This window comes from Aquila chrysaetos, chromosome 6 (assembly GCF_900496995.4).
Source record: "Aquila chrysaetos chrysaetos chromosome 6, bAquChr1.4, whole genome shotgun sequence".
NCBI classification, from domain to species: domain Eukaryota; kingdom Metazoa; phylum Chordata; class Aves; order Accipitriformes; family Accipitridae; genus Aquila; species Aquila chrysaetos.
This window is the reverse complement of record NC_044009.1, coordinates 29,290,269-29,313,564: the sequence shown is the minus strand read 5'-3', so window position 1 is coordinate 29,313,564 and position 23,296 is coordinate 29,290,269. Positions and strand designations below refer to the sequence as shown.

Below are 23,296 nucleotides of genomic sequence, written 5' to 3'. Positions count from 1 at the left end.
TTTTAAACAAAATCAGAGATCACACAACTGATCTTGCAATCTGACTTGCACATCACTGCACCAACCTCAGCTCTGGAATTCAACCTCACGCATTCAATTAGGCACTCACGCAATCCCCGATCAAACAGATATGTAGGAAACTAATCCCTGGTTTAGTCCTTCCAAAATTCAGTTCCTAGTGGTTTTCTACATCCAGGAGAGATGTGATACCAATGCTTTCAGCCTGTGCAAATAGAATGAATTCAGAATTCATAGTTTATCTGCAGCAACAAGTCACTGATAAGCGGAGCAGTTTCCAAAGAGCTCTTTTTTTTTCTTAAAACCCAGTAAGTCAAGGAAATACACGTTGAAAAGATGCAACCAAGCAAAGCTCTTGGGCAAACACTGTACAGTACTGTATGAGCAGGGGGGCCCAGGCCCCCACCATTTCATCAGCATTTCAATGGGTTGCAGCAAAGTTTCAACTGCCAATTTGCTGCTTGTTCTTAGAAAACAGCCTCTTTGGTCCACCAAGGGAAAACTGCTCTCCTTTCTGCTCTCAGATGGATGTATTTTTAAGAAGAATGTGTCTTAAGCTGTTTTAAGGGAACATGGGACAAAGAAATCCAATTAGTTTATTCTCCGAGAGTGTCAAATTCGAAAGCATTAATCCAGATTATTGTGTTATACAGCATTAAAATTAACTTCCTCTTTATAGCATATAATCATTACCCATATAAAGACCAAAAAAACCCCCCATTAAAAGTAACATTGCCTGTGCTCTGTCCAGTTCTTTGGAGGAATGAAAAACATTGTGTAACTTAAATCTGTATTTAGCTTGATAGCTTCAGCAAACATAGATGCAAAGTTCAGATGGATCATTACTAATCAGATTGTTTTCACCATTCTTTCCCCTTTGTTTCAAGGTTTGATTGCACGGCCATTTGCTCTTAAGATTTCTTTTCTTTCCTGTGCACACAACAGAACACCTTCCTTCTGCCTGTGAAGAATCACGTCCTCTTCAAAGCATCCTGCTGCTCTGAAAACCTGAGAGTGAAGGGCAGATGCAGCCACACCACCTGCAAAAACGCAGTTGTTACTCAGAGAAAGCCACCGTTCTAGCTTTAAGAATTTGTCCCAGATCTAGGGATTTCCTCATGTATTTTTAGCAAGGACAAACAAGACAGATTTCTCAATGCTTTTTAAACTGCATTTGCCAACACTGCCCAAACTCTTCCTGTTCCGCCTACCTAAATGTTCTTCCATGACAATTTACACCCACCTAAACCAGTGCTGCTGTAGTCCTGTTTCTGCTCCCTCTTTCTTTGCAGCTGCACTGGCCGTTGCCCAATGCCATGGCCTAGGGAGACAACCAGCACCTTCCTCGAGGGCCAGATGAGTCCATGAGTGCCAGTGCTGGCATCGCAGCACGGGCAGTGAGCCCACAGCAGCGGGAACTCTCAAATGACCCTCTTGGTGAGCTGTGTTGCGAGTGCCTTTGTTAATCAGACTCTTCAGTCTGCTGCAGTTTACTTTAAGTATCATACAAAACAAGAATCAAAATGAAGGATTTCTTTATCCATCCACAAGCTCCTTCACAGCCCATCAAACTGATGTCATGCCATCTTCATCGACTTCTACAATAACATCAGCAGGGCAGATTAGGTTTCTGCACCAGCCTGCAGGATACATCTCAGAGACCCTCGGTCTAATTACAGCCCCGGTGACTGCTGCTGCGAGCATCTTGCAATGAAACAGGCTAACACGGACCAGTAGATGGAGAAATTCAAATAGTGCATGGAAAAATCAGACCCATAAACAACAAAACCCCTATTACAACCAAGTGCAAAACCATAGACAGATGAAACTCCGCAGTGCTCTCTTCAGTCAGCTCTATTTATAAAGCAGGAGTATCTCCATCAGTGGGCTCAAATCACATGCAGGGTGTGACTGCTGTCTCCTATCCCCAGTTCACATTGCTGAATACATTTAAATATAATGGGGGGGGGGGGTAGTATTTGTTCTTGCTGTACAAGCTGTCGTGGTTTAACCCCAGCCAGCAACTAAGCACCACACAGCCGCTCACTCTCTCCCCCCCCCCCCCCCAGTGGGATGGGGGAGAAAATCGGGAAAAAGAAGCAAAACCCACGGGTTGAGATAAGAACAGTTTAACAGAAAAGAAAAGAAGAAAAGAAACAAATAATGATAATGATAACACTAATAAAATGACAACAGCAATAATGAAAGGATTGGAATGTACAAATGATGCACAGTGTAATTGCTCACCACCCGCCGACCGGCACCCAGCTAGTCCCCGAGCGGCGATTCCCCACCCCCCCTTCCCAGTTCCTATACTGGACGGGATGTCCCATGGTATGGAATACCCTGTTGGCCACTTTGGGTCAGCTGCCCTGGCTGTGTCCTGTGCCAACTTCTTGTGCCCCTCCAGCTTTCTCGCTGGCTGGGCACGAGAAGCTGAAAAAATCCTTGACTTTAGTCTAAACACTACTTAGCAACAACTGAAAACATCAGTGTGTTATCAACATTCTTCACATACTGAACTCAAAACATTGCACTGTACCAGCTACTAGGAAGACAGTTAACTCTGTCCCAGCTGAAACTAGGACACAAGCGAAGTCTGTTATTCAACTCTAGAAGTCAGTTTATGGCAGTTACTTTTTCAGGAGTCTATTCTAGAGGCCAAATTTTAATTTTGCTGTTTTTTTAAGGGCTTATATTTTTCTCTAAGGAGTTGAGCAGGCAAAAAAACAAAAGTTGTGCTGTGAAGAGGCTTGTGCCATTCCCTGGTAGTTCATCAGAAGAACAGAGGGACTGGCTTCCCCTTATCTCCTTGGAGAATGAAGAACCAGATGGAAAAGCCTCCTACCAGTAAAGGGACATTTGAACTTCGAGTCAGCAAAGCAGTGATGGCTTTCAGCTTCTCTTCATACAGCACTGGCCAAATTAATATTTTTGTATTTTATTATCAAGTAACAGTAAGGTGAAGCCTGCCAACCCTGTCGGAAAGTTTATTCAACCCTCAGCAGGGGAAAACTCCACTACCTGCCCGAGGCTGGCAGCAGCAGAAGGGAGGGAATTCTGCGGGAGGCTGGCAGCAGGCAGCGCCGCGTCCCAGCCACTACAGGTGCAGACTTGGGGAAGCTGTACCTTTCCCCAACCTCTCTATCTTCTTCTCTCAGGACCTTAATGTGCTGTAAAACGTACAATATCGGGGAAAAAAATACATAAAAACTACGTCAATATAAAGTATGTATTTGCTCGAAATATTCAGCAGTTACCACTAGATGGCATTTTGGTCCTGAGAAATTAGGAACTCCCAGGTTTCAAATTACTTGTTACAGACAGCAGGAAACAGCAGGAAATGGAATTACTTACCTCATTCGGTTAATAATTTATTATCCATTGTCTTGTATAAGCAAGACATCACTAGCACAAGACACTTTTGCTTGCAAATTTATAAATCTCCTTTATTTAACTATAACTTGTGACTCTTCAACCCTCTGCTCAGTAGGTAGGGGTTTAAGCTGTAGTCAGCACTTACCAAAATCTTTTCCACATTTTTAAATGAAAGACAAATGTAGGCCAGTTCACAGACTTTGAGCGTGCCATGGAAATCTGCCAGAAATGCCTTGCTCCAGTAACTGTACACAGTATTTCCTGTGTTATTTTTGGATAAACCCTTAATACAGATTGCAGTACAAAAAATAATTCCTGTTCAGGAATAGAGCTGTTACCATTTGATTATTATGAAATAATAATTCCATAATATTCCCTTATGAATATTATACTTTGCACCGGTTCATTTTAATTTCAGCTTGTACAAGCTGTGATGTACAAGATGACATCTCCATTCTTAACCTTTGCAGGGTACAATGTACCCTACCCAGAGGTGCAGTGAAGTTCTACTGGGCACATCCTGGGATGACATGTAGGTAGCTTGTTTAACGTCCATAAACCTCTCAATGCCAGATTAAAACCAAGCAAGAGGATTTCCCTTACTCTGCAGAAAACGGGAGACTGAGAAGTGAACTATTATTTTTTTCCTTAAAAGAAACTAGAGTACAGTTAACTCTTACTTACAGAAAGTCAAAACACCTTCAATAAATGTACTTAATTTAATTTTGCATGTATGCAAATATACACAATATTATGAGGATGTTTTTTCATTAGATCATCATAAGTACTGCTGCTCTGAGCATATAGCAGCCTGTTCAACAGTTCATCAAAGCAAAAGTCAGCAATCAGAATACTGACATAACTTCATTTCCCACTGAAATTCTGAAAGAAAAAAACAATCAAAAAAACCCAGAACAGAATCCAGGATTTCCAAGTATGCTCTTTGAAAAACAATTAAGTTTTTCGCATAATATAAAACTGCATACCAACATGCTCCCGAAATACTTAACTTTCAAGTGTTTTTTAATATATACTCAATGTATCTAAAGAATAGGTCTCACCGCAAGGTCTCTTGCTCTTAACAGGTCTTCAACTCCGCTAACAGCAGTGGTAATTGCTGCTAGCTGCAGACAAGGGGCTGAATGACTGTTGGTAGAGGAGACAAACTATCAAAATCTTTCAGGGTGGAGGCTTATGGCACCATTCAAATAACCCATAAACACTAATATCACAGATTTCTGAGCACCTGAAGAGTAAAATTGAGAAAATATTCAGGAAAAAAGCTTCCCTGCTTAGACTAAGCTACAGTAAGGCTCTAGGTATGACAGTGACTTCTGAGGAGCAACTTTGGGCCTTAGAAAGAAATGCAATATCGAGTTAGAAGGAAAAGAGAGAGATAATCGCTGGATCATGATGCACAGAAAGTCTGTGCATCGCTCCAGTTTTCTTTGACAGAATTATGCTTACTGACAGAAGCATTCGTGGTGATTAGCAGCTGGCTAAATCAGATCCTGCTCTCATACTTGCTTGGGAAAGCCTCATTATGGAAGGAATCTAATTTCACTATGCTGAGATTAATCTTCACTTCTTCATAAAGCAGGCAAAAGTTTCTTTGACATTGTCATTATAGGAAAGCTGCTTTGCTTTAAGTCAAATATTTTAAGAAATGGTGTACTGCAATATTTGAAGTGGCTTTGTATTGGTTTAGTAACTATACACATGCACTTTTTTTTTTTTTTTTTTAAATTTAGCTTAGTACTATTCTCCAGCAACGTGAGCTGGACTGAAATAAATCAATAGACATGTCAAAACAAAACTTTACAATCTCTAAAAGTTTGTGTTTATAACAATCTACCTCTGCCAAAATAGTGACATTTTCTTAGGTAGACCAGTTCATATTGAAGCTCTAACAAAGGCCCACAGGATTTTATGCACCTTCATGAACATGTCTGGGTGCCTGGCTCATTATAAAGGGCAGTTATGTTAAGTGGGGGGGTGTGCCCTTATCCGATAGGCGAAAACAACATCAACAACAACAAATCTAAACTAGATGTGAAATTACAAGAGCAGGTAAAGATCGTGCATGTCTTCCCCGAAACAAAATGACTTTGCCAGACCTTTGGCACAAGGAAAAGGCCAGAGTTTATATAACCAGCTGATACTTAACGATTTAAAGAGACCATAGAAGGGAAGCATCCAAGTCGGTACAACCTGTTTCCATCCCAAGGAAGCCAATGCTGTGCGATATGATAGGCAGAAGTGAGAAATACAACCATGCTGACAACTCAAATGTCATTCCAGTTGTGTGGTGACTGGAAACAGAGCTCAAAAATCTATGGCCCCAACCTTCTTACACAGCATTCAAGAGAGTGCTCCCTAATGTATAGAAGAAGAAAGAGTTAAGTCCTATTAGAATCAGAGCTCTAAAAAGTTTGGGTAAACTGTTAGAGGCAGCATAAAGAAATCTTTTATATATTCACACATATGTGAAAGTCAGAAATTGTGAACTTAGTAGCTTAAGGTTCATTAAATATTCAACAAAATGGTCAAGCATTCAAAATGTTCCTATCACCCAGTGAAATATACAGCATCTGTTTGGGATTTACAAAGATTATCTATTTTTGCAGCAAAAATCATTAGTCCTTTAGAGCAATTCTGCTGAAAGGGAGGACAGAAAACAAGAAAACTGAAATATTAGCCTTTTACTTGTTTTGAAATCATAACCATGCTGACTATAAAGTCTGTTGGCATTTTATAGATAACTGGAATGACTGTACTATCCGCTATACCACCTTTAAGAGTATCTTTCTCAACATGCAGTCATGAAAAACAGGATGTTTATACTACTTACCTCAAGTGAGATCAAAACATTTCTAACATCGCTGTAAACATTTTGAAGACATAGATCATCACAGAACACACCTTCGTGTCAGAGAGTGTCAGAGAAAAGGGCTGGCATAATTGAGACATGAAACACAGCGCCTTCTTGTTCAGAGGGAACAATGGCTAAATGGTGCAGACTTTTTTTTTCTTCCCATTTCATTTTCTCAATTTATTCAGAAAGGCAATTGTTTTGTTTGCTGCTAAAGCACAGAGCTCATTCTCTCTTTAGTTGTCTCCCTTTTCCCCTGATTAGGATCCTAGATGTAGGATGTGGATGTAATTTCCCATTTTATTTTTAAACATAAACAAATTAGTAGGCTTTTTGAAATCATTCAGTTTCTAAAATGCATCAGTCCAGTAACTTATCAAGGACACTATTTTTGCCTTCTGTAATGGTCTAGAACAAGTGATTCAGCTAAAGGGAGGAAAATACTATTTATGTACCATGCCAATACTAGCTTGCAGCAAAACCAGAGCAGGGACTTTCTACACAGCGGGGGAAAAAAAAAAACCCAAAACGACCATAACTTTTGTTTTACGGTAGCTAAACACACCCATCAGACTTGCATTCATTGCATTCAATCCACCTGCGGACAGACGGTATTAAATGGAATTGTAGTAGCTCATGTTTGTACTTTGATGTATTAAGCTAGCCCTAGGCGAGAGTTAGGCGAGGAAAACCCTGTTACCTGTAATTCCGTTCCTCCGCAGGTATCTATGTGACAGCGTGCTCCTTCCTGAAGCTCATCTTCTCGGTCTAGCACTGACAGATCTCCCTAAGCTGTGGAGTACTACCCATTAAGCTCACTAATTGTAAGCTGGAGTACCACCAAGCCCTGCTTTCCAAAGTGGTTACAAATAATGCCCAGTCCCTCCTCTGCTTTGTTTCTGCTATTGGTATTAAAAACAAACAAACAAAAGTTCCTAGAAGCATGGATCATTTTCTTTGCTTCAAGCTGTTTTGTACCTTTTATGCTTGTTACCATTTCCAATCAATTTATGCTATTCAAGCTACTGTTTCTTTAGCTAGGGATTAAAAATAACAAATGTACTTGCATCATCATTTCACGACTTTTCAGACTAAGTATTCGTTCCCAGGTTAAATTCTGTTATAGGTAGTTTATTTAAAAATTTAACAACCTTCTCTCCCCTCCCTCCTCTTCCCCAAAAATGAAAAGGAAAAAAGTGCTTGGAACAACATACCTCATTATAAAAATGGTAACAGAAAAGGGACAGAGACTTTGAGCAAGGCTTAAAATAAAATAATGACACAAAGTGGATAAAGTTTATGTGTCTTGTTACTCTATCGACAGGCATGTAATTAGATGATAACTAACCCCACACCTAGGAAGTTAGAAACTTTTTGAAGATAGTTGCACTTTGCAGAATTATGGAGCCATCAGCATACAACCTGCACTCATTAGCTGTGCAGAGCATCTGTAATGAAATTTTTTGTAACACTAAAAATTCCATACTGTAGATTCAGGGCATCCTTCCAGACCAAAGTATGTATTTTGTAATATATCTTGTTCTAGGAAGATGTAAACGTCAAGATTTCATAAGCTTCTCGTATCTATTTTAACTGAAGAAGACAAGATACAAAGCGTGCAGACATTCCTTCCTGACTACTAACTTCCTGAAATGAATGTTTGCTATAGAGAGTTAACACAACCAAGGAGGAAGCAATATGCAAAAAAGAAATTCCACACTAAATATATAAGCATTTTCAGGGGCTCATCACACAAAGAAAAATATTTTGAAGAGGAAGAAAGTGAAGAACAAGAAAGGTCATGATCTGAAATTCCATGGCGGGGGGGCGGGAGTCCTATTAAAACCTAAGATTAAAATTAAAAGGACAGTAGACTTACTATTACAGAACATAAAAATTTGAAAATCTAATTATTTCATGATAGTGTCATCTGGACCTACCCTACAGTGTTATACAAGACACAGGTTAAGTAAACCATACTTGTATTACTGTTACATACTGTTACATACATGTATTGCTGTTGATACAATGGTTAAAAATAAATGTAAAGGAAAAGACTACCGTAAGCCAATCTTACACTCACTGTTCTGCAGTGTAAATGAGAGCAGTTCAAATTATTTCTCTACTGAGGGAAGCAACAGGCAGCATATAAATGCAAACAACCTTCATTAGACACATTGTCATGAGTATATTAATCATGTCAAGAAGCATTGCTGAAGTTTCTTTCAGTGCAATTTAACATACCTTACTTTATTAGGATGCACTTAATTTCACTATGTTTTCTCCTCATTATCATTTATGATGACCAATTAAAATGTTTGTGTCTGTCTCTGAGCAAATTACTTCTGTAATTCTGGTAGCTGAAATCACCGCTCATCCAACACTTGTCATCCCATCCCATTCCATCAGTGTAGTATCTTTCTTTGTCCAGCCACTATTAGCATTTTAAAGAGAAAAAGCTTACTTGCATTGAGTAGTTAGGTATAAAACCAGGTCTTTTTGCAGTGTAGACATTAAAAAGTGGGTTGGTTGCCCCCCCAGTTGCCCTGCTATACAGCCTTCATGTTTTTTTCCTTGGAGTGACAAGCATAACTTGTGTAGTCAGCAGAAAAATATAATGAAGCAACAGAGGCCTTGGGCATTATTCTCACATCGGGCTCAAAGTTGTGTGCAGTTCAATTTCCTTTGGTCAACACATGCAATAAATGCAAGTACACAGCAACCTTACCCTTTTGGTTTCCTCCAAAGCCTCCGTATCAGGGTTCTGTCTACAGCTTTTCAAATTACAACAGAATGTGCCACTCCAAATGTTTCCAACATTCATAAATAAGCCCAAACCATTTTTAATATTGTAAAAATCAAACGTGAGGGTATGATTTTTTCTCAACCTTTCACAACACAACTGTGAGCAGTTCATCTGTCTATAGCTGTTATTTCCTGGCTTCATGTATATTAAGATAAGAATTAGATATCTGCAAGTTAGCTGGAAATTCTGATTACACACAGCGCTTTTGCTGTGGAACTCAGGGCAACCAGAAATGGCTGAGCAAGATCTGGGATCACCAAGCTGTGTATATGAACTCCTTTTTCTGCGGATTACCTTGGGCTCCTGGAACTAATGTACAAGGCTTGTTCCTCAGAAGCTGCTGGAGCTCAGCTGCAAAGCAATGGAATTTGACTTATTTTCTAAAGAAACATATGTGTTCTTATTTACATAACATTACTTTGACATTATAGTAATGACTTCCAGAAAAATGCTGATAATTGCAAGGATGAAGAAATAAGTCTGAAGACAGTGCTGCCTTTTAGAACAATTATAATTTCATTAAAATAGGAACATAACTTAAAGATAGATTTTATTCTCTTTGATGATTTACTCATGCAAACTGCACATAAAAGAAAACAGTACAGTTTGTGAAACATGTCAAATGTGAAGACCCAAAATGCTAAGTACAGAAGTAGTGTGACATACGTCTCAAAACGGAATCCATGGTAGTACGACTAACAACTTTTCTCTATTTGCTGAACACAGATTTTAATGGTTCTTTTTCCAGCCCCACTGTTAAATTTATTAACTGTTTACACATCTCCTATACACTTATGTAGACTTATTTTACAAGCGCAACAGTTTTGTTATAAAAAAACTCCACTTATATAAATATGATTTAAAAGCCTTTGTGTTTAGGAGAGCAAATTATAGTATAATCAATGAGGCCTTATCTAGTCCACCAAAACTACAATGAAAAGTGACTGTATAGCTTTCTTGCAGAATTCACATTTTGTGCCTTTGCAATTAATTTCCTTCTCACAAGAGGTCCATTGTATTTCACCATCCTGGAAACGTTCAGTAACTGTTACAGCTTTTTATCTTGAAATTGGGAAAGTAAGACTTTTAAACACATGAGGTTATCAACTCAACTTTCTTAGTTTTAAAATACAAAATATTTAGAATCCCTATTATTTTCATGCTTAAAGCCCTGCAATGATACATATATGACTTAGATACTTCTTTGTCCAGTTTTCTTTATAGTATGGTTGTATATATATTGTAGAAATTATGATTTTCCTGTGGATCAATTACATTTTTAGATTTAAAACTGAATCAGATAGAAACTTGATGGCACTGACACTTAAAAACACGTAGTATAGTGTGGAGAAGGAAGAGCAAATGAACTACACAACCCATTATAAATGCATTAAATCTTTGTTATATACATAATGGAATCCTGCTTTACTGCCAGTTGCTACTATGCATCTGTTTTTGCTATTATACAAAGTTTTCCGACCTGAAAGCACACATCTACTTTTTTTAAACAACTTAATCTATTGTAAAATATTGTACTGTATTTTGAACATGAGTACAGAATCAAAATAGATAATGGCACATTTAAAAAACTCAATATCCTACAGATGATTGGATAATGAGAAAAAGTGTACCTACAATCATCTCATCAGAAACAAACTACGTCATGGAATGTTAGTTATCCAAGTTCGCACAGTAAATAACATTTTAAAACTGCAATCACCTATCAGCCAGCATCACATTGAAGGCATCTTTAAACATTCAAGCAAAAGACTGCTGGCATTAACTACTGAACCATTCTCACGCACACACCACACACACCACATTATAATTACATTGTTTCCAAGATACGGTAGATACTGATTTTTTTTTTTTTTTCCCCCACAAGAAAGGTATCAAAATTTTTGCTACTAAAAGATGACAGTGCTTACACAAGAATTAAGTACAAGTTAGCTTGCAAATACAAGACAATGACAAAAAAAAGTCTTGAGTTGTCTGAAGAAGGATTTTAGGCTTTTCTGGCATCCAAAACCATGAGTAAACTCCTTAGTCTGCGACTCAAAAATCCACAAAATATCAACCTACTTTGGAATACTAAGTATTCCATATTTGATAACCCTGTATTTTACAATATGCTTACTGGTTTCAGCCTAGCAACAAAGGGTAGTTATAGATATCTGCTCTGACTGGAGAAATAAAGCTCTCCTTCCCCCCAGAATGAAAGTGTTGGAGGGGAAAAAAAACCCACCTGACATCAAGTTAAAATTAAAAAAAATCAAATCTATTTAGTAATGATCCTCATCTAGGACAGGTATGTGCAGAAGAGTACTGTATCTCATATACTGTACTGGCCCTATTAAACAAATTAAAAACCCCAACAGTTAAAAAGCCAACCAAAACGCTATACATAAAACAACCCAAACGTTTTTCTCCCAATGTTCTTCCTCTCATAATGTGCAAAACAACAAAAAGGCAAAAAGACTAAAAGCAAATTTACTGTTACTGTCTTTCTCTTGCCTAGTGCTTTATGACCTTGCTAACGTTACAAAGTCAATAGGGACTATGCAGAACTTTGGTATAAAAATGTCACATAATATTACTATCACAGTCTTGGGGACGACCTTTAGTAATTCACCCCAATGTTTGTTGAAATAATACCAAATTAAAAATGAAATAAACCACATTGTACTGTACACACACTTTACACATTAAGCACAAAAAACAACTAGTAAAACTAATACTTTAAAAAAAAAAAAGTCTTTTGCAGAGAGACTAGAACTGGTGTTCTGTCTCATCTTCACCTGCCAATCGTTAAAGCCCAATTTAAGTTGGATTTTTAAAAACGACTAATTTTAAGCTACAATTTCTCCTAGATGGAGACTGGTCTTTTGTTGATTTCCCTTTAAAGTCACAAATGTATATCTAAGAAACTGATGCAATGCAAATTTTTAATCAACTTCCTGAAGGCTGCGACTGGGAGGGAGGCGCCATGACGATCTGGGAAAGCACCGGCTCTGTGCTCTGGTCCGCCATCTGGGTGAGAACGGAGGTGGCTACCGCTTCTGCCTTGGAAGTTGAGCTTACGCCGTTGGAAGTGCTGACAGAACTGTGCTGAATAGCTTCTGTGTGTGGACTGCTTGGCACTGATATGTCTTCCGAACTGTCATCTTTATCTGCAGCTGAAGGAGAAAAATTAATTCATTTTTTCCCCCAGAATGCACACCACCACGTCCCAGGTAACAGCAATCATCCCCTAAATAATTAAAATTCACAGTGTAATGTAGCACAACTTGCAGAGCAATCTTCATATTCATTTTTTAAAGAAAATACTACTTTGTAAGCAAAAAATATGGACTGCAGTATGGAATATTCAGGAAACAAGAACATTTTCACATCTTCAAAGTCATGATTAAAATTGTCTGGTTTCCTGCTTAGTAAATCAGCTGGTGGGTACCACACCTAATTCTAATGATGAATGCTCACGTCAATAAGCAGTATTTATAGATTAAAACTACTACAAGATCTCTTGGTGCTATATGAATTGGCTTTAGATTTTTAACGTATGCGATTTACTGCATTTGCTTAGTAATCAAACAAGAATAATTCTATGTTCAGTAATTAATACCTGTGATCATGAATGTGATATCTGAAAAAAATATTTACACCACTATATTAACTCAACCACAATTCCACAAGTTTTCAACCCACACCCTTTTAACAGAGTGAAGTGCAGTAACTTCTTTAGTATACAAATGCCTCTCAATAAGATTTAAAATTGTTAAAACTGATTTTAAAAATATCTTCAAGAATACTTCAGGTGTCCTCCACAAAACTGAAGTGAATTAGCTACAGAGTTGGATCATTTTTTCTCATGACAGAGGGTAAACAGATTGAAAAGTAATTCTCATTGTGCAAAATTAGAATTTACAAAATGAGCATGGTTTAAAATGTCTTTCTGGCATGCCATCCTAGTCATGCTAAAATCATCCTTTTTTTCCAGAGTTGCAAAAGTTAGCCAAGGCATTATGCAAACACTGTCAAGCAAAAAGCTGAGTTAAAGACTAAAAAAAACCAAAACCAAAACAAAACCAGAAAATAAGCCTACTGTTCTTCACTCAAAATTAAAAAGTGTGAACACTGAATTTAATTATAACTATTTTGTATCACTTTGTGCTACTTAGCGTTTTCAAGTATTTTTCACAATCGTTTTATACGCTGACTTAAACCCAGCATACAGATGGAATACTGGAAGTCCCTTTTAAAACACTACTGACTATTGTATAACATAACAATATAGAACGATACACACAAACATAGCCAGAAGCAGCACGAACCATTGGTTGTGACATAGCAACGGAACAAAGTTTGATTTTCTCTAGGCTGGTCTTTGCAATCCCTTTCAGATTTCGTTGAGATTGGCCTACAAATCTCAAAAGTTACGCAGCAATGGGAAGTGATGACACTGACACTAAAACATGAAAAACATTGTGGTATCACAGCCTCGTTTCCATAGAAAACCAGGCTAATAGCAGCAACTAAAAGGAACACTAAGCATGAACAAACAATGATGAAATGAAGTTTATGATGTACTGAGGTTTATATGACATACTAGCAATGGGTAAGAAAATTCACTCAATTAGCAAGTCAGGTCCCCAGTGTAAAGATCTTTGAGCAACCCCATGCATACTAAGAACACACTCCTCTTCAAAGCCTGTAAACAACAGTTCTATTGTTGACCCCTTCTGGAAAAGAAAGGTAAGGTCAAAAAGGATGGGTAAGCAAGCAAAATTGCTGTATTTCTTTCTAAGAAATACTGCCTACATGAACAAGGCAGCAATTTCTCTTATACCTCTACTACAAGAGCACAGACATAATCGTTTGAAAGTATCATAATGTTCTTATCCAGGAGGCCAACTATTTTACAGATGCTACATTTTTTCAAAAACAATCTTTCAAGCATTGAAGGAGGTAGAGACAGATGATACTGAGCTAGGTCTGCTGACAATTACCACATATCCTAAGGTTACATGGTAGCTGTATACAGCAAGAGGAGAAAAATTAAAATACTTCTCCAAAACATTTGTGATCCTACTAAGGATCTGCCCATTCAAGAACAGAAAGAACATGAACGAGTGCCAATTCAGTTAATACTTTTCAACAGGATTTCATCTTTGCTACACCTCTATCAAGACCTACAAGATCTCATGTAAAAACAACTAAGAAGGAATACATGCAAACTTTGTTAAAAACAGAAACTCTAGTGCCACTTCCTGAAAAATATGAGAGTAGCATATTCTTCCACTCAGCCAGAATGAAATGGCAGCAAGTGGGACAACATGTATCAAGTAATGTCTCCCCACTGTAACACCTACTCCTCCTCTTCAGAGCTGTTACTCTCCTATGAATCTCAATCTTCCTATTACGTTTCTTTTGCTGATCCCCGATTTCCTTGTTGGCCAAATCCTCCTTATCCTCAAGAAAAAGGGTTAGTTTTAAATGCTACAAGCCAGAGATAGAGAGGCAGTAAGGTAGATCGTTATCTTTCATCCTGAGAAAGAAGGTCTTCCATTGTTCTGTATCCCTTAACATGTACGTTGTTAACTCAAAAGAAATGTCTGTAATAACATCGCAGTGGTAAAGAACATGAGAGGGGCTTGATTTTCGATTTTGATGGGCTCAGGAAGACCATATATGCAGTGGAAGAAACAGTTATGAGAATACTTATGATCGCCAATATACAATAGAAGTTTTCATATCATTGAGCAGATGAACAAACATACTGTGCTGAACAGACAAAAGCACATGATTCAGGTATTTTCAGATGCCAGGGGCTAGAGGTGGGAGCTTACAGCAGACAGGTGATTATGCAAGATACAGACCTAACACTAGTTTATGGTAATAAATTTGACTGGAAGCATAAATCCTTGCACTAACTACCAAGTAATATTTAGAAATGAGGTGCCACCATAAATAACAGCTATTTAGATTTCCTTCAAAATCCTTCCTTATGTAGCCCTAACTTTACAGGAATAGCAGCCAAAAACTGAATACAGAACTCCTTTTGAAGAATTAAAACCAAACAAGAAAATCTACTCAATGAATATAGAAGATAAAGTCACCTCATTACAAAGGAATAAAGAACAAAGGCTGTTAGAAGAACACAGGGAAGTCACATTTAAATTCCAACAGATTTTTTTCTTTTTTCTTAGTTGACCAGAGAATTGCCAGGCACAGGACTGTGGTTTCAAGTGTGCAACTGATACATACCAGAATCATAACATAGCTAACAATGTAGAAAAGCGCCCAGGCATTTTAACTTTTTAATGGCTCCCCCCCAGCTTTGCCTCAAACCAAGGAAAATGCACGGTCCAAATTAGAAATGAATATACATAAGTAAAGTCTGCTGTACATAGAAGGCTGAAAATTTACAGACCTACATCACATGAACCTTCCTGAAGGCTACATAGTTCCTAGACAAGCTGCGTCATGAGAAGGAGTGACACATTTTGGTAACAGAACACAACGCAGGGTAGACCGAGCTATAGAAAAGACTTAAAAAATACCAAACAAAGCACAGAGGAGACTTTTGAGGATGTACTAAGCAGTACCCTTTTAGAGTAGTCAAACATTGCTGCTATTTGCTTCTTAGTAAGCGTTGCTTACCAATAGCTTTCAGTAAGATAAGCAAACAAAGAGGGATTTCAGTCTTCAGAAGAAAAAAACCCCACCAAAACCAAAATGGGAGTGAGTATGCAAGCACTGACATGTGATCCAGAACTCCTTTCGGTCCCCTGATAATCCCTAGAAAGGAAGCCTCATGGTAATTCTCATCAGGCCATCCATGGACTACAGAGGGACTCAAGCCTAGAAATGCTCATTTCCAATGAGCTGGCCCTTGTGAATATCCCCTGCAGTCACTGAAGGACTGTCGTCTGTCCAGAACAGGCTGTAGGAACATAGTGGTTTGAGTGGTTCAAATTATTCGAGGTCTGAAACTGGTTAATCACCTTCTACCATTTCTTTAACTAGAAAAAGAACACAAAAAAAATCCATTTAACAATCCATTTAACACCACCTACATTGCAGCTTCTATCTTCCTTTGTATTCAGTTTTGTACAAATGTTCTTGAATATTATGATGTCCTTTTGAAAAACATGAAAAGATACCTACAACACCCTTTTAATTTTTTTTTTTTACAACTCCTAATTCTCACAACACATTTTCTTCTCACAAGTTTTCACCTTTTTCCTGCTCTAAGTCCAGAAAAAGCCTGAGAAAATATAGGAGTATTGTAGAATAATTTTAGAAATAATCTGGTATAGAAAAGCTAAAATGAAAAATAAACAAACAGCATTTAGATTTCTCCTATACATGGCACTCTCCCCCTGCCCCTGTAATGTTTAAAGATGCATTCAGAACCAATAGCATCCTTCTTTGGGAAATAAAAAAGTTTCAACTGGCTGAAAACACAAACATTGCAACAAATTCATCCATACTGCCTCAAAGCGCAACAACCATTTTTCTGGTTTCTCTGTCCTGATGACACCCTCTTTTGAGGCAGGCACAAGACTTTTTAAATAAAGAAAATATGATCCCAAGTACAATCTTAGAAGAAATGGGTATCTGCACTGTTGTGATTTTCACTCGGCCTGAGACAAAAATGTGCCTAGGAAATCCAGAAGATCTTAAAAGATATGTAGAAGTAAGTGCCAAAAATACCCTGAAAAGCAATACATTATTTGTGCCTATTTAAGTGCACCATACATGAAACCCCATTAAATTGTGGGCTTAGCTGTTAAAACATGGTCTGCATGGTATAATCTAGCACTGTCTCAGCAGTGCACAATATTCAGCACTGCAGGAGCTCTGTAATCTGGTGTCTTCAATTTCTTCCACAGAGAGACTGTTAAACCACTCAATATGTTTTTGAAGCAATTCAACTTAGATTACTTGATGAACATAATATGTGTATTTAAAAATACTTTCTATGAACACCATTTTCATGAACGTATTAACTGAAACCATTTTTTCCTCTCATAAATTGTACTGTGGGTATGTCACTTAGCCAACGTGCTTTCTTAACAATATTCACATGGAGATCATGTGACAAAATCCTCTCAGAGGGATGGCATTACAACTTTCATGTTGAACTTTTACTTTCAAGAGACTTTTCAATTGCTTACTATTATTTTATTTTATTTCTAAAATGTAGGCTTTCTCCACTGATGAGTATTTTAGTTTCTATTCATTTTGCACTCTTTAGTAAATTAGGAACATTATAGTCCTTTTCTGAGGGCAGAAAATAAGCATTACTAAACAGGCCATTCATTAATCCTTCAATGAAGAAGGAATCCTTACCATGTAATTGGTTTGCCAGTTTAAGACTTATGTTTAAATATTTTTCATGCCAATTCAGGAACACACATCCTCAAAACATCAAAATTCAAGAAACCTACAGTTTTTGGGGTTTTTTTTGAAAAACCTTGCATGCATAATGTTATCCCCTAGTAGCTTCCGTATCAAATTATGTTGTTCTGTCAGATGGGAGCCATAATGGCCTCATCCCTGCAGCAATCATTGTTAATATAAATCCCAAACATATTTCTATACTGTTCCAATTTACTCCAAGATGCTATTTTCCGTCTTGTCAAAATGACTGGAGATCAAAGGACCAAGATTTATAAGCTCAAAACTGACAAAATCAGTATTCTAAATATATATGGCAATAGAGAGTTGCTAAATCTCCTGAATCTTTTAAATTAAAAAATATTGCCCATTCTGATGAAATTGCTTACAATGACTACAAGTAAAGATGGTGGCCATTAAGTTTTATCGCAAGCACCTGAGGATCTGTTTGCATGCAATACAAAATGTTCCTTTATTCTCCTGAATTACTGACACTGGCAAATTAAAATGAAGTGGCTACATATGGCAGAAACAATCTTCACATTTACAAATATCCTGAAATATCACTAAATCATAAAAACGAAAGCTGTGGGTTATATATTATGAATGTTGCCTAATGCATTCCCAGCTCGGTTATTTGTAACAAATTTGTGTACAATGGACAAAATTGGCCATTTATTCTACAGCAGCAGCAGCTGGTTCTGGCACTGTGTATCATACCCAAAAAGGAAGTTACAAGTCAGGAAAGCATAATTAACCTTTAAAATGCTGGAAGGATGAAAAATCAAATGAACAACTTTAAGTAAAAATATGTATTAGAAAAAAAATGCTACTAAACTCTCAGTATTCCCTTCAGTATTAGAACTGCTTTTTAAAATACTCTGTTTATAGAAAAATAGTCACTTAATGTGGAAATCTAGAAGACATTGTACAGTAGGAGCCATGAACCTTCATTTGATTATTTTAACGGCTTGACTGATCCTGGATGTTATGGTAAATGAGGACAGCTGTTATATACCTCTACTGAAATCTCATTACGATGAAGAAAAAAAACCCACAAGGACCTTTCACTGTACTAGGCTAAGATAAAGTATAAAAAATGGTTTATCATGTGCTCTTAATACTTTAATTATATTTTCCAAAGCAGGTGTAGTAATCGATAGCCCTTAAATGCTAATTATCATACGCATTTATTAAACCAGCATAAACCCTTCAATGTTGTGCAACATTTCAACTGAAAGGACTTAAAAATATGTTTCTAAATATCACATATTCATTCCTGTCTTCCAATAACCTTTGAGATTTTTAGAAAAAAAAAAAATCTTTAATGTAATATTAGAACTGCACTTCTCAATTTTAATGTTCATTCAGTTCACTTTGGCAGTATTTCATTGATGCAGCCTAAGGCTATAGGTAATGGAACATTACTCACTATGATAGCCAGATTTCTTCTGCATGGCGGTTACAGGGCAATCTTTATGAGCCAGAAGAAGCTGTTTCAGCTGTGCCACTTCATTTCTCAGCAGGGTGACTTCATTCTAAAGGAGAAGAAAGTTATGTACTTTACCAGGCTCAAACTACACACATTTTGAAGGTAAGTATTAAGTTTTATAGGATTTTCAGTTGTTCATTTGGGGGTAGATAAAATACAAGAAGTTTCCATTTGGTATATATTGCAAAAATGTATACATTTCTTTTATCTCAGAATATGTAAATATTAGCTGAAACTTGGCTAACTTTATTTCATGATTTTCTTAAACTAGGAAATGCTTTTTTGGAAAATACAACATACGTTTTTCAGTTTGCAGACGCAGAGTCTACATATAGTCTCATTCACATGATCCAGCTACTGTAAGACTCTTCTGCAAGGTTTTGTGATGAATTCTAATCAGAGTAAACCTACACTTAACTACCCACATTTTAACAAATGCCACAGCCAACACTAAAAAAGGTTAAAAAAACCCCAAACCCCAGCCATTTGTACTTGGACTTTGAAAATCTCATGTACTGGAAGATAATTTAGTAAGTATTTGTTGATTTCCATATTAATTTTCTCTTTGGGAACCATACATAAACATGCTGTATGAAGGTATCATTGATAATAATGACAAAATCCGGAAATGTCAGCTGATGTCACTAAAGCGAAGTGTAATCAAGGAGACAGCACCTGCAGAATGTAGTGACTGGGTTTATTTCCAGGCTTTGCCTTTCCACTATTGGGTGACCTTGAGCAAGGTCATTTTACTGCTTTGTGCTTCAAGTCCCCCATTTGTAAAATGGAGGACAGTGATACTTACCTTCCCTGTAAAGCAGTTTGATATCTACAGATGAGAAGTGCTACATAACTGCATTACATGTGACAATCCAAATTAAGAATAGTATGGCATTTTGATAGACCCATTTTCACTTTAAATAGTAGAAAAACATTTATGTATCTACAGAATCAAGTTATCCGTAATGCTTTGTGATCCCCATATCTTGTCACAATATATGCTTTCCATGGGTTATTTTATTTTAAATATAAATCCTTTCCATTGATACTTTAAGTGACTTAAACTATAACGACCTTTGCACATTAGCATAACATACCACACATGACATAATTGTTTGGTAAATGCCTATGTTTATGCATTTAGGAGCAAGTTAAAGAAAAAACAAACACAGGAAAATTGGATTGCAGCTAAACTTATTTGGAAAAAATAAAACACGAGATAGTCAACCTATTTACTTGCAAGCTAGAAATAAGGCAATGCAGTCAGAGAAGATTAATTACAACTAAAAGGATTCCAAAGTAAGGAAAACAATTTTTAAGAACAGAATTTATTAGGTTTAATTACACTAAATAACACAGTTTATAAATACTGTAACTAAAATACCAGATTTTAAAAATAAAAGTTCCTCTTTGTGTCCTCTCTCTCCATTTAGACAACAAAAAATTTCAAGCCTTTATACTTGCAAAATTCTCTTAAACTATTAAGGACTACTTTTCCATTCAGTCTTTTTATTGTGTCAAACATCTCTTTTAGAAACTTCATATTTAAAATAAAAGCAAGAGCTGAAAGCAAGCCAAAAATCTGACTTCACAGACATTTCTAATGAAAGAAAAATGTGATTGCAAACAAAAAAGGTTGCAATGAAAAAAACCAAACGAAAAACCCCACAAATTCTCTACCAGCTGGCATTACACGTCCTGAAATCCTGGGCTGTTAAGAAAGCACACTACTACTGCCTCCAGCTCTCGGTCTCCTCATAGTTCACCATGTTATTTACTGAGGAGCCACAAATCTGGATGCCAAGCAGGCAGCTGCACAGAATTGACATAGCTGGGGAAAAAAAAATAAAAATGCTGATGTAGTTTTGCGATACTTCTTGATAATCTACAGAAGCAGCAATGTCCAAGAATATGAAACATACTTCCATTAGTTTAAAGGAACATTGGCAAAATAAGTGATCAAATTGGGAAAAGGTTTTCAGAAATTTTCTACCTTCATCTCCCACATTTTAAAGAAGAATTTTATACTCAAGCAGCACATACAAGTATGAAGTTGCTGTTTATCAGGGTAAGTAAAACTAAAGTTTATGAAAAATTTTTGAAAAGGCAGTTTATAGATTAATGTCAGCTGTATTATAAATACTAAGAATTTTGCTAACAGAAATAGAAAAAGCAAATATATTATCTCACATTAAGGCAGATTAAAAAAAAAAGGAACAGCATTCCTATGCTAAAAAAAAAAAAAAAAAAAGTTTGAGGTATTCTCATTGAATACATAGCTAGCATTGTTACTAACATAAACACCATGTGCCAACAGTGCTATATGCAATGCACAAATCATTCCTGAAAGTAGAATAGAGTACATCTGCTAGTCACATGGTATATGGAATGTCACAGAAAGGCAATCCATGGTTGTCATTTACATATTACCAGTAAGAACCACTTCTAACTGGTAATAAAGGGGGACTGTTAGAACCAACTCCTATACATATTGTAGTTTCTTATCATATATGTGACAATACCAAGTCTTTCCATCTTATTCAAAACTTGTTAACAGGTTAACATGTGGTGGTCATTTAACATGTGGTTATCATGTTGAAAACAGGCTAACAAGACAGACATGGAATAAACACTTCAACAGTTGGCATGACGAAAGATTATTTTGAGTTTCCACACTGGAAAGGTCCTCCTGAGATATCCAATGACGTATTAGTCAAGTGTAGATATCAAGTCAATTGCAGGCATCAACATTTCTTTAAATAATCATGAACTATACCTCACATACTGTCTAGAATAATTTTTATGTTCCCATATTTCAAAACGTGCTAACATTAGAAAGCAGGTTTCTGGAGGAAAGCATATCTATTTTTACCTGCACTCCATTTTTCAAAAGGTATTTTCCCTTCTGTATTCTTACAAAGGTATACCACACAGTGTACAATATGTTCTTCTGTACCTGCATATTTCTCCCTGGATCCAAAATGCATATGTAATAGGGGGACTGGATTAACCCTTACTCAGCAAGGTGTGGGACAATATTTCTGAGGTGTATTTACCAAAACTATCATCAGTGACAGGTAAATGTGACTTATAGGGAGACAGGGGATTGTCTGTGGCTGAGTTAAAACACCACTCTTCCTGTTTCTTTTTGGACAACTTCAAGAAGATACCCCTATATGGGAAAGGACCTTACAGGCATTTCTTTCATAATTTAGCATTCCTGAAGCAGCTTTTGCAGCATTAGTACAAACCACCACTTGACTGCTGATCCTTTAAAACCTACAATGACCTACTGCGGAAGACAGGCCATTCTTCTGCTAATACTGTGCCTTCTAAGATTATTAAAGCAACAGGGACCAAATACTGACCATATAATGAACTTTGACATCTGATCCTGCAATATGTTTGAGCGGCCACTGGGGACGCACTGTCAATACTTCCTTAACATGTTACATAGCATAGCATACCCTGCAGTATTGTGCAAGGCACAGAGGCAACACAATGTGGTATATAAAATTTAAGATCAATAAACAAGTCAACACATAAGTAGAAAACACAGTCCACAAAAAGCAAACAGTAAATAAACTTTAAAAGGTTGGAAGCATGAAAAAAACTTACAAAGCAGAGCCTATAATAAAGACAGCTAACCTAACCTAAAGATGTTACTGGTGTGATGTAATTTTCCCTTAAGCAAAAATTTGAAAAATAATGCTTAAAAGGAAATTACATTCAAACATTTAAAAGAAGTAGGCAGAAGTTAATCTACAGAAAGCTGAAAACTATGGAACAAAATACATACATGAACCAAGTAAACCTCTTCAAAATCTGTGGTACTGTTAGAGAGCTTCCATTCTTAAAAACCTTGACACTGACATTAGAAGCTTTAACATAGACATTACAAGAAAGCTACTAACTGCATTGAAAGAAGTCAGAATCGTTACGTGAAGCAATGCAATGTAGTCATTTTGGCATTAACCTGCTTTTGGAAATGTGACATCTTGGTAAATTCTGAGCAGATATTAAACAAAATATGAACTACTAAACCCTAACACTCAGTCTATAAAACTGTACTAAGGCAAAACTCCAAACTTATTAAATTTACTATTAAATATAAAGTAAGTAATCATGGGTCATTGCTGCCCACTATGCTGATCAGCTGTGTTAGCCTGTCAAGTGAAGAATTATTATGGAAATATAGGATTGATTAATGTTTTCATATAAAGTACAGTTTAATTATTTCTCTGACATTCAATTTTCTTTACAAGTCATTCTGTTCTTCACAGTTAACAGTTTTGCTTTTGGCAGACCATAAGAAAATTCTTTTTCT

The 23,296-nt window shown here is 36.8% G+C and overlaps 1 protein-coding gene across 9 annotated transcripts in view; it reads right to left on the bottom strand.

Annotated features, from left to right (window-relative positions):
• Positions 1-9,607: 9,607 nt before the first annotated feature.
• ATF2 (activating transcription factor 2) overlaps positions 9,608-23,296 on the bottom strand; it is a 53,038-nt gene continuing 39,349 nt past the window's right edge. For all 9 annotated transcript variants that reach the window (XM_030017323.2, XM_030017320.2, XM_041124498.1 and 6 more), the window contains 2 exons: positions 18,910-19,015; positions 9,608-12,250 (listed from right to left, as the gene is read on the bottom strand). In XM_030017323.2, the coding sequence (XP_029873183.1) occupies positions 12,024-12,250; positions 18,910-19,015 (333 nt within the window). In that variant the 3' untranslated portion in view covers positions 9,608-12,023. The remainder of the gene's footprint in view (positions 12,251-18,909; positions 19,016-23,296) is intronic.